Below are 17,661 nucleotides of genomic sequence, written 5' to 3'. Positions count from 1 at the left end.
TTTGGTAATACATCCTTCCCACAAGGCATTATTTTTGGGTATGTTATCCCATCTGTCCCATAATGCATTCATATTTCCCGCCCTTTCCTGCTCACAAGGCCGCATTTAGTCCATAAGCATTGGTCGCTTGACTGCAGCTTTATAATTGAAAATGTCATGTCATAGAAATGTTACGTCACCGATGACCATCGTGTTGGGATATAATCCCGAGGATTATGATATAACTATAGCGGTTGACGTGTATAGAAACGCCAATGTACATGTCGGCAATGTGTTTGGAACTTTGATGATGGTTAGTTGTGATTCCTTCTCATCTACTATTTCCATGATTGAACTTCTACCAGCAAAATATGGAATAATACTAACGCAAGACACCAATCGAGATGATGATACCAGCCATAATGGAAGGCTTGTATTTGACCTTCTTATGAATCCAATTTCGTGGCGAGAAGTTAAAAAGGTAATGTATATTTCAAGAAATTTGGGTTCAAAAATTCCGTATCACCTCGTATCATCAATTCCGTAAATATGGCGTATAGAGGCACAACTTGACAATAAACTGAACTATTTAAACGTAAAGGACGCACTGGATACACATAAATTTGTGTTTCCTTGCTGGCGGAATAGTTGCAAAACTCTTTTTGTCAAAAAGTTGGACAATTTATGAATTATGATTGGCAAAATAGCGAAAGGAAATAGACTTTTCCAACCATGTAAAACTACACTGGGTTGTTGACATGGTCGACATACATTAAGGCATATGCATGTTCCTAAAGTAGGAGGTAAGTACTATAATTAATTGTTTAAAGTGCTCAACATACCAGCAAAAAGTCATAGGGTCATCAGAGTACAGGGACTTTGTGAAATAAAAAAAAAAAAAAAAAGTGCGTGAGCCGATATGCAACATCAAATATAAAAGCCGATTTACATAATTTCCCATGACCTTACAGAAGTGATCGTGCTCAAATATAAAACTATAGAGTTTGGTCCTTGATATGCACCATCAATTGTGTACTTGTGATCAATATTGCTAGGCAAACAATCACAGCAAACATGCCAAAATCCTCCCATTTCTCCTCCATTTACACACATATAAACCCATCCCTTAAGTCCTGCAAAGGTCGAGATGAATTATACTGTAGACATGACTGCATCATGAAGTACGGTCTTGGAGGTGAATGGGCAGAAAATTCTTTGTATTTATTTGAAACTATATAATCCGTTGTGTTAAAAAGCGTTTGTCATGCGTTTCAGTAGCCTGTAATACTAGGGGCTCTTTTCAAGTAAATCGGGTTTCCTTGTGGAACCCTAAAGCTGTGAAGAACCTTATGTTCACTGCGAGAACCTCATTGAAACGTCTAACGAACCTTTCAAGGTTCTTCAAGCACACATGGTTCGTGAACGAACCCTATGTCATTTTAAAGAACCTTTTTTTCTAAGAGTGTGGCAGCTGTATAGTATAAGTGAAAAGTCCTTTTTAATAGATAACATGTCCTTTTTCACAGAGTATACACCGACGCGTGCTATTATAACGTCTCTGTAAGCATACTTACCATTCTCACGCCTTATCCTTTTATTTATTTTGATTATCGTAATAAACTTGCATTGTCTTACATTGTGTCCCGTGTCTCTCAAAGCTATAAGAGAGAACCATAGTGATGATTGTCACATTTGGTCATCGTCTCCGCAAACTAACAACAATCAGTGAAGATGGCGTGGGTAACTCTGATTCTAGGCGCATTGGTGATGGTTAGTGGATTGGCAAAAGCAGCCGAGGTGAGTTTCATTATTTCGCTCTTTTGTTAGTCACCTGTCTTTTTAGTTGTTTGCATTTCAAACTATTGCATCTCTACATGCACACAGAATTATACGGCCCAGCTTACACATACTGCATGGGTGCACTGGTTGGTGCACTACAGTTTTCTTTTCTATGATATATATATAAAACATAACACTCTGCTATTCCTCATAAACAATACTTTTTATCATGGAAACTTTAAGTTGCCGGTATTTTAGTGATTATGAATGTCCACTCTTTCTGAATATACAAGCAACACATCTTTTGACAATTCTTAACGCTCGTCTTTCAATAAAAAAAATACTAATTTATGTTGTTGCCTCATTTTCACAATATAAAAATGGTTTCCACTTTGAGTTAAAACCACTAAGATTTTTGCTACATTTAGTGGCAAGTTTTATGTGTCAATTACATAAGATTGTTTTAAATTTTCATGAATATGACAAGGAATCCTTGTAATTTTGATTTGTTTTAACAATCTTTAATTCTTCTTTAATATAAAGCAACTCATTCTCTGGTAATTCCGACTTGGGATAAAAGGATGTATAACGAGCGGTGTTGGCTGTGAAAGCTTGTTTGGCTATTTTCTCTACTTTCTCAGTTTCTTATGGGTTGCCATTTTACTTTCGTCAGACATTTTATGACTCATCATGTTAAACATTCTGTAAATGACGTACACTGAAATACCTGACATGTTATTAAAACGTAGGCTTTGATTAAAACGATAACACGTTTAATGGGGTTTTTAAAACATTTTTGCGTGGTAGCTGGGTACTGCTTTGTGAAATAAGGCTTGTGATATATTATTATTATTTATCAGATTCCAATTCAAGGTTTATCCGACCATACCGACCTTCTAGCGAAACTCGATGGCAACCCTAACGAAGGTACGTTGATCTCCAGCTGAATTTACTCAGATTTTGATGCGTCGTTCTTAATAAACAGACTTTCTTTTTATTGAGTGTATGATAGGTTGTACGGCTATAACATTTGTATGCAATTATTGTGTGTGGGATGTTCTTAGAATGCTTGCCTTCCATTCAGTGTATGATGAGTCGTTAAACAAGCTTACCTCAGTTTACGGATTTCATGAAAATATATTATTTGATAAATTATTACAGATGCTATCAAGGAGTGGTTGATGAAGCCAGCTGCATCACCAGAGGTAAGCGCAATATCTTATGAAAACAATAACAATGTATGTATTGTTCTACGTTACAGTGCATTTGCTTCAGTATAGATTTAATCTTCAAGAGTTTTGTTTGTTTTGCTTTTTTGGGGTGGGGGTGGGTAATTGCTGGAATTTAAAATAATTAAGACACCATCCAACGATTTGTTTGTCTCCAATTTGCAAACCTAAATTGTCTATTATGCAAGATTACCGATTAGGAAAGTTAGCATAATTATTTGAACGTTTATGTATTGTTTTCGTAATTGAGGCTTAAAACTATTCTTGCCCTCCACTCCCCCATTTGACCCTCCCCTATGGCTCATAATTATTGCACAACTCCTAAGTGCTTTAAAGCAATTATAAGTCATTTGCATAAAGATTAGATTCCTATTTAAATGTTAGTTTTCACTGATCACATTGTCCCCTTCTAATTTCGAGCCAAACGTATGAGGTAAAACGAAGAGAATTGCTATTTCATTCCAGCGCCTACAATGCGTGTATTAGCTCACCCATTGTTTTACATAATTTTCAGCGGAGCTTCACGCACGTGGCGTATAAATAATACGAATAGCGATATGCACAGTTTATACGTCACGTCACACCCATACGACGTGTTAGCCATCATTCGATCGGTGAACTCGGAGATCACCAGATATAAACTCTTAAATTTTACTGTAATTAAAGCATTTCAGGCTTAGTCTTTCACGTGGTATTTTTGTACACCATAGGGCATTACAATCATGTAAAAAGTAGAAATTCGAGAAAAATTGAGGGCGTCGTTCTGGAACGAATCACTTATTATCGCTTTAATTACAATAAAATTTGAGTTTTTATAATAATATCGTGTTCACCGAGCGAGTGGTGGCTGAAACGTCTCGTGCATGCGTGAATCATTAACGTGATCATATAAAATTTAGTCCCAGCTACGAAGTTCCGCTTAATAACGACTGGCGAGCTAATACACACATTGACAGCAATTATGGGCACTGGAATTTTAAAAAACAGCTATTTTTTTGTGGAAAACAAAATAAGAATGTATTCTTTATGTAAATCGCACATTTATATTGCTTTGATATTAAACAAAACTATTCGGAGCAGGTAACAACAACCTCCAAGTCACCTTCCCTTCCGCTACCAGTTGCGTAGCAAGGGGGGAGGGAGGGCTATGTACGCTGTCATAGTGTAGGTGCCAAATCGACAAATTCAGCGCCCCCTAGATCACTTCTGCGCCTCCACCAAGCGGTGAGTATTTGTTCACGCGCGAATTTCAACACATGTAGTCATTGAATAGATCATGTTAAGACAGAAAGTCACCTTTAAATTAACTGCATTTGTAGCGCGCAAATGTTTCAATAATAGGGAGGGGCATTGTGTATCCTTGTCCCTTGTCGCCACAAGCCCTAGCTACGTCACTGCCCGCTCTCCTACGGAGGATACTGCCTCAGAAGGTAAGGGTTAAAACATACTATTGTCATAAAAATGTTCATTTGCGATATCAAAATGTATGTCTTATTATATTATTCTGATTCTTGTAGATTGTCCTGTTTGAGCATGACCATTATCAAGGTGGATATCAAATCCACTATAAATCACACGATAATTTACACAACATAGGGTTCGGTGATCGTCTTTCATCCTGTGTGGTGAAAGGAGGAACGTAAGTGATATTGGGCTCAGACTTAAAGGGCGGGTCTATTGCAAAAACAACATCATATCATTGGCAAGCTAATAGTATAAGGACAATGAAAATGACTCCTTTTTTGAGAAAATAAGACGTTTAAAATTGATATTCCGCAAAAACTAACTTAAGCGGTGAGTTCCTTCGAATGAGACAGATTTGGCCTAGAAAAATGGTGTGGTCATGAAATGAGATGTGCCCGCTTTGAGAAAAGGGACTATAAACGCTCTGAATGGACAGAACGTATACTGTTGTTGTTGTTCACAGAAAAAAAAACTCTAAAAAGAATTACAACTTTAATGGTTTTTAAACATATGGATACAATCAGCCGCTTCTTTTTTATATATTAGTAAATTGTGATATTACAATTCATATGTATATCAATATCATGAGAAATATTTGGCCTAAAAAATAAATATATAATTTGAGCTTAGAATTTCATCTGAGACTAGCATATAAACCGTGTTAAGTCTACAAGCTAATGTAGTTATTATAGTTTCAGTTGGATGAAATATTACAAAGCAAACGCATAGTAACAATACTATGTAGGCTTTGTTTGCGAAATAAGAACAATAGTCTGCATATTGTTATGCAGCATTGTTATGGTAAATGATAGTACAACTCATTGTTGCTAATGTCAAATGCTAATTGATTGTGATTGTATGATAAGAGCATGATATAGTGTCCGCTTCATTTACCTACGTCATCAGCCAAACGGGGGGAGAACACGTACGCTTCAAACGAGGGAAGAACAAGTAGGAGGCTGAACTTTACCCACACAATTTCTCCTTTTCAGGAGAAATACGCATTAAAAAATTGCAACAAGTGTCAACTTGTAATGTAATAATCATTGTCTTCGAATGGAGATAAACTTGTTTTTGCAATAGACCTGACCTTTAGGGATGGCCATTAAAATTTCATGTTGCCCAAAAGATTGTTTTCTAGATAGAACTCATCAACAGAAGTATTTTGGTGGTTAAATGGTCAAAATCGGTCAAAAACTTTTCGAATTATGAATGTCAAAGTTTCCCATTCTGACCGGTCATTGGAACGAAATAAAATGTCCAAAAATAGCAATTGTTGGTAAAATTGGCATAAGCATAAAGGGTTCACAAAAAATAACCCCCCCCCCTAAAATTACAAGACATTTCTTAGCATAACTTGATATACATTTCTTTGATTTGCAAAATCTAAAAACCTGCGAATAAAGGAAACATTTTTCTACCCTCCCAAAGTTCTTTCTTTAAAAAATCTTTTTGTTTTGGCCAAAAATAATCACATTTTCCAAAAATGATGCTTTCAGAAAAAGTTGCACTTTTCCACATCCTATACATTTAATGTACAAAAATCAATGTTTTGATTTATTTAATGGTGTTTTTGTTTTCTTTAATTTTTATATATACAATAACCCAGTCACTCATGCAATCATCTTGCAGTATAAAACATTGGCTAATTGACATGTACGGGTTTTTTCTAGAAGATGTTATTGAGCCGGTGTTTCAAAAATGGTAAAATCAATATAGGAGTTACAAAACATTTCTTTGCATAACTTAACATTCATTTTGTTGATTTGAAAAATTAAAAAACCTGTGAATAGAGGCATCTTTGTGTTACCCTACCAAAGTTATCCCTTCTCAAAATCTTTTTGTTTTGGTCAAAAATAATCACATTTTTCAAAAATGATGCTTTAAAAAAAAGTTGCGCTTTTCAACATCCCATACATGTAATGTACACAACTTTCTAGGTATCTATGTTACGATTGATTTCATTGGGTTTTTTCCTTCACCTTTTTGTTTCTGAACTCTTAGTCACCCAAGCAACCATCACGTAGTGCAAAATAATGATTTGTTGAAGCTAATTTTGACATAAATGAGGATGTTGAAAAGTGCAACTTTTTCTGAAAGTATCATTTTTAGAAAACGTGATTATTTTTGGCCAAAACAAAAAGATTTTCAGACGAAAGAACATTGGTTGGGTAGAAAAACAATTCCTTTATTCACAGGTTTTTAAATTTTTCAAATCCACGAAATGTATGTCAAGTTGTGCAAAAAAATGTTTTGTAATTTTAGAGGGTGTTATTTTTGTGAACCCTTTATTTACCTTTATATATTTTTTTTTATTTTAAAATATATGCAAACATGAAACAAGCATATTGTGAAAGTATCAAAGGGGATTCTTATGAAATGGCACTTTACTAGTCAATGGCATAAATTATTTTTTCAAACCGAGGCATTGAAATCATTTGCCAAAAATCATCCAAGATGGCCGATATGGCACAAAATCAAAATTGCACTAATTTCACAACCACAAATTTCAATGTAATCCCCTTCGTACATACTGTGTACAATAAATATTATTGTACACATGGATTTTTATATATTGCTCCCTGTATACTAGGGGAAGCCTATTACTGCAATCAAACACCATGTGCCATCATCCTTCGTGTCCGAAGGGGTTATTGGGTTTAATAGGACCAATTTGTAGGTGTATGCAAACAAAATCTTAAGTGCCATTGAAGCTCAGTGACTCATTCACAACAATAGAGGTTATCCACTTCACTCATGTGTGACTTTTATCAAAAGGCGCTGGTTCCCGTAGTATTCCTTGTTCAACCCAATTCAATGCATGACCTCGGAGTTACCTGCATGACTTTGGCGGGCTATTTTGAAACAGTTATGGTTGCACATTCAGGGACTTCTTGAAAATCCTAAACAAGGTATAGCAGTCGCTGGTAGGATATGCAGCGCAGCTTATACAACACGGATAATCTCTATGGTAGCTTTGGGTGCTTTATCTAGCAACATTTAGTTATTGTGTTGTCACAATACAATGATGTGTGTCTTACCCACCAGCAAGTTGTAGATGGTATAGGCCTAAATATAGGAAAACGTTTAGGGTTAAGATCAGGTGAAAAATACATCAAATGAGCACGAAACTTCACATTTACAATTCTGTTCAATATGCTTGTTTTAATCTCGAGATATGCTTAGTTAACGACGAAAGGGTAAAATCACAATTGTGCCACTTTTACTAAGGAAGAGATCTTTGCATGTAAATCAGCGATAGCATCAAGTTTATCAAGAGTTCCTTTCGTGAAATCAAAAGAATGCATCAATTACACAATACAATTTTCTTACTGTTTTTAATATTTTATCATGATGCAGGAATAATGATTCTCTTTTTCCACAGAAAAGATAAATAAATATTTCACATTTCTATTTCACATTTACCATGATTTTATCATGGTAAATACTGTTCTCTTTATAGTCATTCAAGACATATTAAAAGACAATATTGCACACTAAGGTCCGTATGCACAAAAGAGTTAGAGAGGGTCTAAAGTTAGACCTGATCTAACTGGAATTAAGTTCCACCAGGAATGGTCCTTTACTCTTGTTTCCTTCCTAGAGTAGCTAGCAAATTCTAAAGATTTTAATGCAAGGTTCAAAAATAATTCAAAATAACTTACATGTTATACTTGACATATAGTAAATTTTTTAATTTTGTGCACTTAATTAACCCTCTATCCTTTTAACCAAATATCCTAGAGAGTCGTGGCATATGTCAAACTTTTCTTCTGGTCATAAGGAACAAAAAAAAGTCAGTGGTCGCATATCTGTATGATCATTGGTTAATGAGATATAGTCACTTTTTTTTTAATTTTGTGCACTTAACCCTCTATCTTTTTAACCAAATATCCTAGAGATTCGTGGCATATGTCAAACTTTTCCTCTGGTCATAAGGAACATGGTATTTTTTGTAAAATTTTGTGCACTTAACCCTCTATCTTTTAAACCACATATCTTTTAAACCACATATATCATTGGTTAATGACATATAGTCACCTTTTTTAATTTTGTGCACTTAACCCTCTATATTTTTAACCAAATATCATAGAGAGTCGTGCCATATGTTGAACTTTTCCTCTAGTCATAAGGAACAAAAAAAAGCAAGTGGTCGCATATCTGTAGGATCATTGGTTAATGACATATAGTCACTTTTTTTTTAATTTTGTGCACTTAACCCTATATATTTTTAACCAAATATCATAGAGAGTCGTGCCATATGTTGAACTTTTCCTCTAGTCATAAGGAACAAAAGAGTAAGTGGTCGCATATCTGTAGGATCATTGGTTAATGAGATATGGTAACTTTTTTTTTACAATTTTGTGCACTTAACCCTCTATCTTTTAAATCAAATATCCTAGAGAGTCGTGTAATATGTCAAACTTTTCCTCTGGTCATAAGGAACAAAAACGTCTGTGGTCGCATACCTGTAGGATCATTGGTTAATGACATATGTGACCGTACAGCACGAATGAGCCGTAAATGTCCTCAATTGTATTCTGAGTTACAGTGTAAAATGGGCATGAAGGTCATATTCATAGGTATTTCAATTTGGTGCTACGTGTGTCTCATTAAATGAGGTACACGTAGCACCAAATTGAGGTACCTATGAATATGACCTTCATGCCCATTTTACACTGTAACTCAGAATACAATTGAGGACATTTACGGCTCATTCGTGCTGTACGGTCACATATAGTCTTTTTTTTTAATTGTGTGCACTTAATTAATCCTCTATCCTTTTAACCAAATATCCGAGAGATTCGTGGCATATGTCAAACTTTTCCTCTGGTCATAAGGAACAAAAACGTCAGTGGTCGCATATCTGTAGGATCATTGGTTAATGAGATATAGTCACTTTTTTTTTTTTAATTTTGTGCACTTTACCGCTCTATCTTTTTAACCAGATACCCTAGAGTTTCGTGCCATATGTCAAACTTTTCCTCTGGTCATAAGGAACAAAAACGTCAGTGGTCGCATATCTGTAGGGTTATTGGTTAATGAGATATTATCACTTTTTTTTTATTTTGTGCACTTAACCCTCTATCTTTTAAACCAAATATCCTAGAGTCGTGCCATATGTCAAACTTTTCCACTGGTCATAAGGAACAAAACAGTCAGTGGTCGCATATCTTTAGGATCATTGGTTAATGAGATATGGTCACTTTTTTGTACTTTGTGCACTTAACCCTCTTTTTTACTTCTGGATATCGTTTAGAGTCAAATGATTTTTCATTTTAAAGCTTATTATATATATTTTCTAAACACGAAATAAAACAAAATTGACCGCGAGCCGACTTTACAGCCGTTTCGTGGTGGATGGTCACATAATTATATTCATTAACATATTAAATCGTATTTGGTTAACATCGAATTGGTTTGTGGCTGACTTAGCTTGGGACCAATTGGCATATGGCCGTACTGGTTTGGGTCCGAATCGACCTGCTTCCATGCTTAATAGCAGAAAATGGCGAAAAATTGTGTACTTTTACAAGACAAATAGCAACTTTTCTAGGCATTGTTGACATGGTGCCTTCGCAAAAGAACGTTTCCTACTATAAAGACCTAAATTTTGAGATGGTTTGTATGTTTGAAGGTGCAAAATTAACAATAAAGAGCCCGGTTATACCGCCGTGTTCTAGCAAGTCATCATCACGGCACTTGTAAACAAACCGTGCTCGATAATATCGAATGATATAATTCGTCATCTTCGTCCTGTGAAAGAATTAGAAGAAGAATCTATTATAGAAGGCTAACGCTGCGCAAAAACACATACATGTAAGTGTATAATTATTTAATGATAAAATTAATGAACTACCACTAAATGTTCCTTTCAGTGCTGCAGTGCAAAACTTCTCATGCAATTCTATCTTTAACATTACATTCAAATAATAAATACATTGTAAATTGGAACTGACACCAATTTTTTCAGGAATATCTTGTTTTGAAATTCGCGATACATACCGTAAAACCCCGTCTACAAGCATATATAGTGTTTTTTATAAAAGCTTAATTAATTCGAAGCAAGCGTTAATATACCAATACAATTGATCGGTCTTAAAATAATACTTGTTTGTATATGCTTGGATCCGTAATTTATTTGCTCAAACTCCATGATGGCGACTGGATTAATGTAGCTTTCATCAGAAGCACACTATATGCTTGTAGACGGGGTTTTACGGTATTTTATGACAAACTATTAAAATTTGATATTTTCCAAATTTTTGATATTTATAAGTCCTCGAAGTAAACTTTCTAAATCTAGTGTATGTAGCTGGCATAAAAAGCCGACGATCAATTGAAAATTTTGACCTTTCATATTGAAGATATACATTTTTTCCCAAAAAGACCTTTTTTTGGTGGTTTGTAGACAAAGATCCATATCTTCAATACAAAAGGTCAAAATTTTCAATTGATAGTCGGCCTTTCATCCACACTTAAAGTACATATCTTCAAATTTATAAAGTTTACTTTGAGGACTGTTGAATATCAAAAATATCAAATTTTAATCATTTGCCATAAAATGGGTATTATGGCGCGAATTTCGAAAAATCTAAATTATTTAATATCAGAAGGACATTATTCGTATTCAGAATGCAATTGATATATTGATATTTCTGGTGTGCTCTCCCACAAAAAATACTGTCCAAACATTCATACCCCACCCCTTAATCATGTTTTAATATCTTTAATACAATCGGTCCAGCCTGCATGAGACAATAACGTTTCCAGAGTTTCAAATATTCAATCTCATTGTACCCGATTAGCAATCTCAATTTCCATGTTCCCAGTATGTAAGGGATTGCCTCCGATACAATTCACGACTTGAATCTCATTGTTAGTGTATCAGCAATACTTCTGGTTTTAAAAGAGCTTTTAAATTCATCTTGCTGAAAGTACTTTGAAACAGGAAGTGACAGATTATGTGCAAGCTTTCAATACATTATTATTTTCAAAAATACAATTAAAAAAAAAATCTCCACAGAAAACCATACATTATACGCACCAGTAATCGTAAAATTTAAAATTCACTGTTGATTACGCGCGCATGTCGAGCTCCTAACATCATGGTTCGCCTTAGGGCCCTTCATGACCTTTATGGCCATTTATATAAAATCCTCTTCAAATAAACTTCATTATTTTTGCATTTAACTCCCAACAAAAATTATGACACACCTTAATTTGCATAACTATTCCTGTCATATGTCGTTTTATGTGATTAAAACTATCTGAAAAATTGACTTTACATAATAATATTTCTCAGAAGATATAAACAATTAAATTTTACTTACATTGGATCCAAACAAAAAATATGTTGACTTGAACGGAGCTCCTTGACACGGTGGTCATTTCTTTGCTACTGCCATCATCAAGCACAGACGTCATTACGACCTCTAGACTGGTACAGCACACATTTGTACCAATACCTTTAAGCTACTGATAATCGATCTTGAGTTTTCCGTCACATAATTTTAGAAACAAGCGAGGTAACCTTTTCATTATTCATTATTTTTGTGACTTTCATTATATGATCAAACGTCATATTACCGCTCACTCACTCAAAGATATGGATGTGTAGCCCAAATGAGATTTAAAAGAATACTAAAAAGAGGCTGCAAGGTTGGTGGATGTTTTGATTTTGATTTTTCCACGGATATTCATCAGGTTTTTTTTTTGGTTTTTTTTTTGGTTTTTTGCAAATAGAACCAGTTTTTATTGTTATTTGGTGGAAAATCACAATAATGAATTCCAGCTCAGTGCCAGAAAATGAAGTGAGGTTGGATGACGGGAAACTCAAAATCTACTTTAACTAGTCTTATTGGAACCATTTATATTTTACATACTCTTGTTTTATTTCCTTGGACGCAATTAAAGTATGTAACAGTGGGCTTTTATACAAAACTCATTGTTGAAATCAACCCCGATTATTCGGGAGGTGAGAGATGGAAACCCACGCCTTTCTCCGTTAGATGTTCAGTAGTGAGTGACCCATCCACGCCCTCGGCCTTTCTCGTACGAAACTAAACAATTGGTATTCATCTCCTCCAAATATCTACTTTTCATTGTTTCGAAATGTTTCCTACCGTCGTTTACGATGCTCCGATTTCGCTCTTGACTGAACACGTTCAATTGGTATTGAAACTACGACTCTTACGGACGCACAACACAAATCGCGGAAAATAATATTTACTGGACAAATATTTTCACGGAACACAGTGTCATCGCCCCGATATCTTCACAAATCGCCATGATGGTAGATCGGATCCACTTGTTCTTCAATAGCCACGCATTTTGTTCTGACCTGTTTAATAGTTTTGAGACGCATGGTTTACATTCAAGATCATGGTTTACATCTTTAAGTGTTTACACGGACTCGCTCCTGGCTATTGTCATCTTGCCTGCATTTGTACCATCCAGCACGACCAAGTCTCCGTTCAGCATCTGATGCCACTCGGCTAAGTGTACCAAATACCAGACGCCATCTTCATTTTGCTTCAAATCGCACTTTCTCACATACTGCTCCCAAAACATGGAATGTTGTCCCTAAGTCCGTCAAACTCTGATTCCACATCCACTTTTAAGGGCTGGGGTATGAACGTTTGGACAGTATTTATTTTGGGACATTAGAGCACATCAGACATATCGAATTGCATTCTGAATACGAAGAATGTCATTCTGATATCAAATAATTTTGAATTTTTGAAATTCGCAATTTAATACACATTTTATGGCAAATCATTAAAATTGATATTTTTGATATTTAACAGTACTTGAAGTAAACTTTATAAATCTGATGATTTATACTTAAAGTGTATGTAGGTGGGTTGAAAAGCCGACGATCAATTGAAAATTTTGACCTTTCGTATTGAAGATATGGATTTTTTTCCCCCAAAACAACAAAAAAAATTAGGTCTTTTTGGGATAAAAATCCATATCTTCAATATGAAAGGTCAAAATTTTGAATTGACCGTCGGCTTTTCCCCCTGCTACATACACTTTAAGAATATAGCATTAGATTTATATAATTTACTTCGAGGACTGTTATATATCAAAATTCGAAAAATATCAATTTTTATAATTTGTCATAAAATTTGTATTATATTGTGATTTTCAAAAATGAAAATTATTTGATATCAGAAAGACATGCTTCGTATTCAGAATACAGTTCGATAGGTCTGAGGTGCTCTCATGTGCCACAAAAATACTATCGAAACGCAATAAACGCTCATTTTAGATCCCTTAAGAGCTCTCTCAAAACTCATGCATTATTTATCTTTTTATTTCATTGTTCCTGTTGTTCCTAATTGTGTTTTCAATCAGCGCATCGTTCTTGATGTAGATGCGCTATATAAATGCCTATAATGTAATGTAATTTAATGGTCGAGGGACATCCGACTAAGGCTAACCCCTGCCCAATTTTGTGCTTATTTTCGCTTTTTCTCAAAAATTATAGCGCATTGGTGACAAGTAAGATATGCATATTATAGGGGCAAAGACTACAACTGCTGCACTGGAAGTTTTATTTCAACACAGACAACAGTTGTGATGTTACAGTCAAAAATGAGGAAAACCAATTACTTGCCTTGAGTTGCTGAATTTTCAGTTCAGTAGTTGTAGTCATTGCCCCTATAATATACATACCTTTCTTGTCACCAATGCGCTATAATTGTTGAGAAAAACGGACAAATAGGCACAGAATTGGCCAGGGGTGTTGTACCCCTTTAAAAAATGTACACTCCTTTGTATTTATCACTCTCTTTACCGACAATCTTTGCCTCCTTCCAATTGATGATATGATTATTGTCCATAATATGGTCAGTTATCGCAGATTTATGATAAGGATAATGAACTGAGTGCAATGCATTCGTCAAGATAATCGCACGCGCCGTGGAGTTATTGCATTTAGCTCGAGAGCCGATAGGCTCGAGAGCTCAAATGCAATAACTCCATAACAAGTGCAATTATCTTGACGAATGCATTTGCACGAGTACATTATCCGTCATACACTTTGAGTGTATTAAAACAATAGGCAATATTAATTGCTGCATTCATTATTAGTTTTAATATTAGGGAAAATATCTTACATTTTAAAAACACCGTCAGGTCATTGACCAGCTAGGTAGCATATTTAACTGGTAAAGAAAATCAATCCTTGTATAAGTTAGCTATCAATGGCATCGATTGCGCCATACGTCATACTTTAGTAATTTATTCACGCATGGTTTGTAACCAATTGACTTTATGTTGTGATCATTTAATATCGTGGTTTCGAACACAGAGAGCACTGACCCAGTTCACCTGGAAACGATCGATTTAGATGTCCGACAAGTACTACGGTAAATTGAGATGAGATAAAAACCATCAATATCAACTGGACTTTATAGCTCTATAATTTGAACTTTAAAATCTACTTATATTAAAACACACGACATTGGGATGTTACAATTTGTTCAGTATTATAAAGCATGATCATGATATTATGCACTAGTGTGTGTTTCCCGGCCCGGCCATGTTATTTTAGATATAGGCCTACATGTATTTCATTTATAAAATGCTGAATATTTTGCAATGGTGTCATCTTGTATAATTACGATCCACCTGTTTTTGGCCCTTTTTAATTAATAGAAGCTCGATTATTCTCATTTGATGTTTGATTTATTTGAGGTCATTAATCATAATTTATGACAATGATATTTGCAGGAGCGATTGCCGAATAGGGTGCAACTCTACTAGTCTTATTAACAAGACTGCCCTACCCCAACCCTAACCCTAAACTCCGTAAACGAGGACTGGACTCAAGTCTAGCAAGTTGCACCCTATTCGGTAATTGTACCTATTTGGAAAATAGAACACCGTTTGTAACTATACCATTTTAACACCACAGAATGTATATTCGTACTTTTTTGATGGTATATATATCGAACAGACAATTATATAGTTATGTGACCTCTGTGTCGAAAGCGCCACATAACTCTACTATATGGTTATGTGAAAGTAGTATTTCTAGTATTTGAGCGTGCACGTATTATCTAGAATCTATTGTTTAGCGTGCAGGTTTTAGATAATGCATTGTTTAGCGTGCAGGTTTATATAATTTGGGTCATGAAGGGTAGTTCGCGAAAATAATGCACGGGAAAAGAATACATAACGATGAATAGAAACGGGCACTAGAAGTGTATGGTTCGTTGATTGTGATGGTTTCCTCTATAGTGCGAATATTAGTGGCGACTTTATCTGCTTTATTTCTATGTTCGTCTGAGCGCTTTCCAAATTTTCTACCGGTTTCCCTTTTTATGTAAGATCACAGTTTTTGCACGGGATCGAGTAAATGGCATTTGTAGAAGTGTGGGGCTCGCGTTTATCTTTAGGATGGACAAGAAGATCACGTAAAGTGCTGTGGGGTTTCATGGCGGCATGAATGTTATGCGATTTCACAATTCTAGCAACACGCTCGGACACCCCTTTAACATACGGTAACGTCACCAATCCTCTGTAATTGTCGCTGTCGTCTGTAGGCTTCTTTCCTTTTTGCTTTTATACTTGACTTTTTCCACACATCAGCCCGAGTACCCACGCTATTTTAGAGCACCTTTTATCTCCTCCTCTTCTTTGTCCTGATCTTCCGTGACAATTCTGTCTTTCCTGTCTAATACGGTGCGGACTACCCCAAGTTTTTTGAAGTAGGGGATGATGCTATTTAAAATTTAAGTACTGGTTCGTGTGGGTGGCTTTACGATAGACTAATAGCTTTACGGCCCCATCTTTGAGACGAACAATAAAAATATCCAAGAATGGCATCTTTTCGTCAACTTCTTCCCCGAAAGTGAATTTGATTGCCTGTGTATCATTTACTGATGGTTAAGATGGTCAGTAAGCGGGTTTACTGCGCCTTTGCTTCTACTTCTATGGTGTCGTCGACGTATCTTTTTCATAGCTTGGGCTTGCACTCTATTGGGGCTGTCATGATCGCTGCTTCCTCTAAGCATTCCATGAAGATGTTGGCTGCTAACAGGGTTACCCGCTCCGCTCCGAAACGTTGTCTAAAAATCTTGCCGCGGAATGTAAAATAAGTAGCGATAAAGAGAGTGATACATTTATACACAAGATGGATAAAGGAGGCCATCAAAATCAGAAAGCAAGGCACCATCGTGAACCGAGACGAGGGCCAATGAGAAATCGTCTGGCTTCGTTGCCAAGCAGCAATCAACAACAGCTGTTCAACGATCATCACATCAACAGCAGCATTGAGAAAAATAGCTGGTGGCTATCGCTATCGAAACGTCTGCACGTAAGTGGGGATCTAGTAAATGAAAAAAATATACAGTATCATTGGCTCTGATTATATTGTTACTTTTGCAGATGGGTGTTTTTCAAGGATTCCGAATATCGTGACAGGCAGTTCGTAGTTGAAGTTGGGGACTACCCCACGCCTAGCTATTGGTCCGGAACCAAGGACGAAGTCTCATCCCTGAAATTGCTGGCGTGTACTGGTTGAGTGAGTATACCCAACTGTCTTAACCTTCACGGATATGTTTAAGTTTGCCAATTGGTTTCAATCAAACCATATGACAATTTTAAGATAGCTGTTCATTTTCTTTCAATTACCAATAAACGACATGCTGTATGTAAAACAAGATCGTAGGTGAGGAGACCAAACAGACCAGAGCGCCAAGTTTGATTAAATTGCTGTACAATGATTGGTGTTGCCAATTTTACATACCGTTACCTATTATTACTTAGAACCACAAAACATGTACCAGAAGAACTTTGTTTACCATAATAAAATGAATGATCAATTTTCTATAATATAATGATTTCATAATGTATGCTCGTGTTAAACAATTTTTATTCAATGTAACATTGCAATTTACTTTCTCGTATCGTATTAAACGATTTTTGGTACAAAATTATCAAAGGTCATTAGAAAAAGAACATGCTATTAAGTGAACCTCCGTCTTGGTTTTTGCGGTGTATTCGATTCGAAAAAATATGGGCAAAAAAACAACATTTTGGGGGATTTTCTCCAAAAATGAACAGTTTTACCCGGCTAGCATTTCTGAAAAGTGACGTGGGCTGAGATATTTGGGTTGAACAATGCTAAAAAAGGAAAAATAAATGGTTTTATTTTGGATAAAATTTGCACAATTGGAGTAATTGTAAAAAACAA

At 35.5% G+C, this 17,661-nt stretch overlaps 1 protein-coding gene across 1 annotated transcript; it reads left to right on the top strand.

The window, feature by feature from the left end:
• Window positions 1-1,710: 1,710 nt before the first annotated feature.
• Window positions 1,711-16,989, top strand: LOC140143690 (beta/gamma-crystallin-like). Its single transcript, XM_072165509.1, has 5 exons — window positions 1,711-1,776; window positions 2,619-2,685; window positions 2,920-2,963; window positions 4,505-4,626; window positions 16,854-16,989. Exons 1-5 carry the CDS (start codon window positions 1,711-1,713, stop codon window positions 16,987-16,989), a joined length of 435 nt encoding a protein of 144 aa, XP_072021610.1.
• Window positions 16,990-17,661: the final 672 nt, after the last annotated feature.

The sequence above is a fragment of the Amphiura filiformis genome, chromosome 2 (assembly GCF_039555335.1).
Source record: "Amphiura filiformis chromosome 2, Afil_fr2py, whole genome shotgun sequence".
Taxonomy (NCBI): Eukaryota; Metazoa; Echinodermata; class Ophiuroidea; order Amphilepidida; family Amphiuridae; genus Amphiura; species Amphiura filiformis.
The sequence above is the reverse complement of the archived record's forward strand: the minus strand, read 5'-3'. Positions and strand labels throughout refer to the sequence as shown.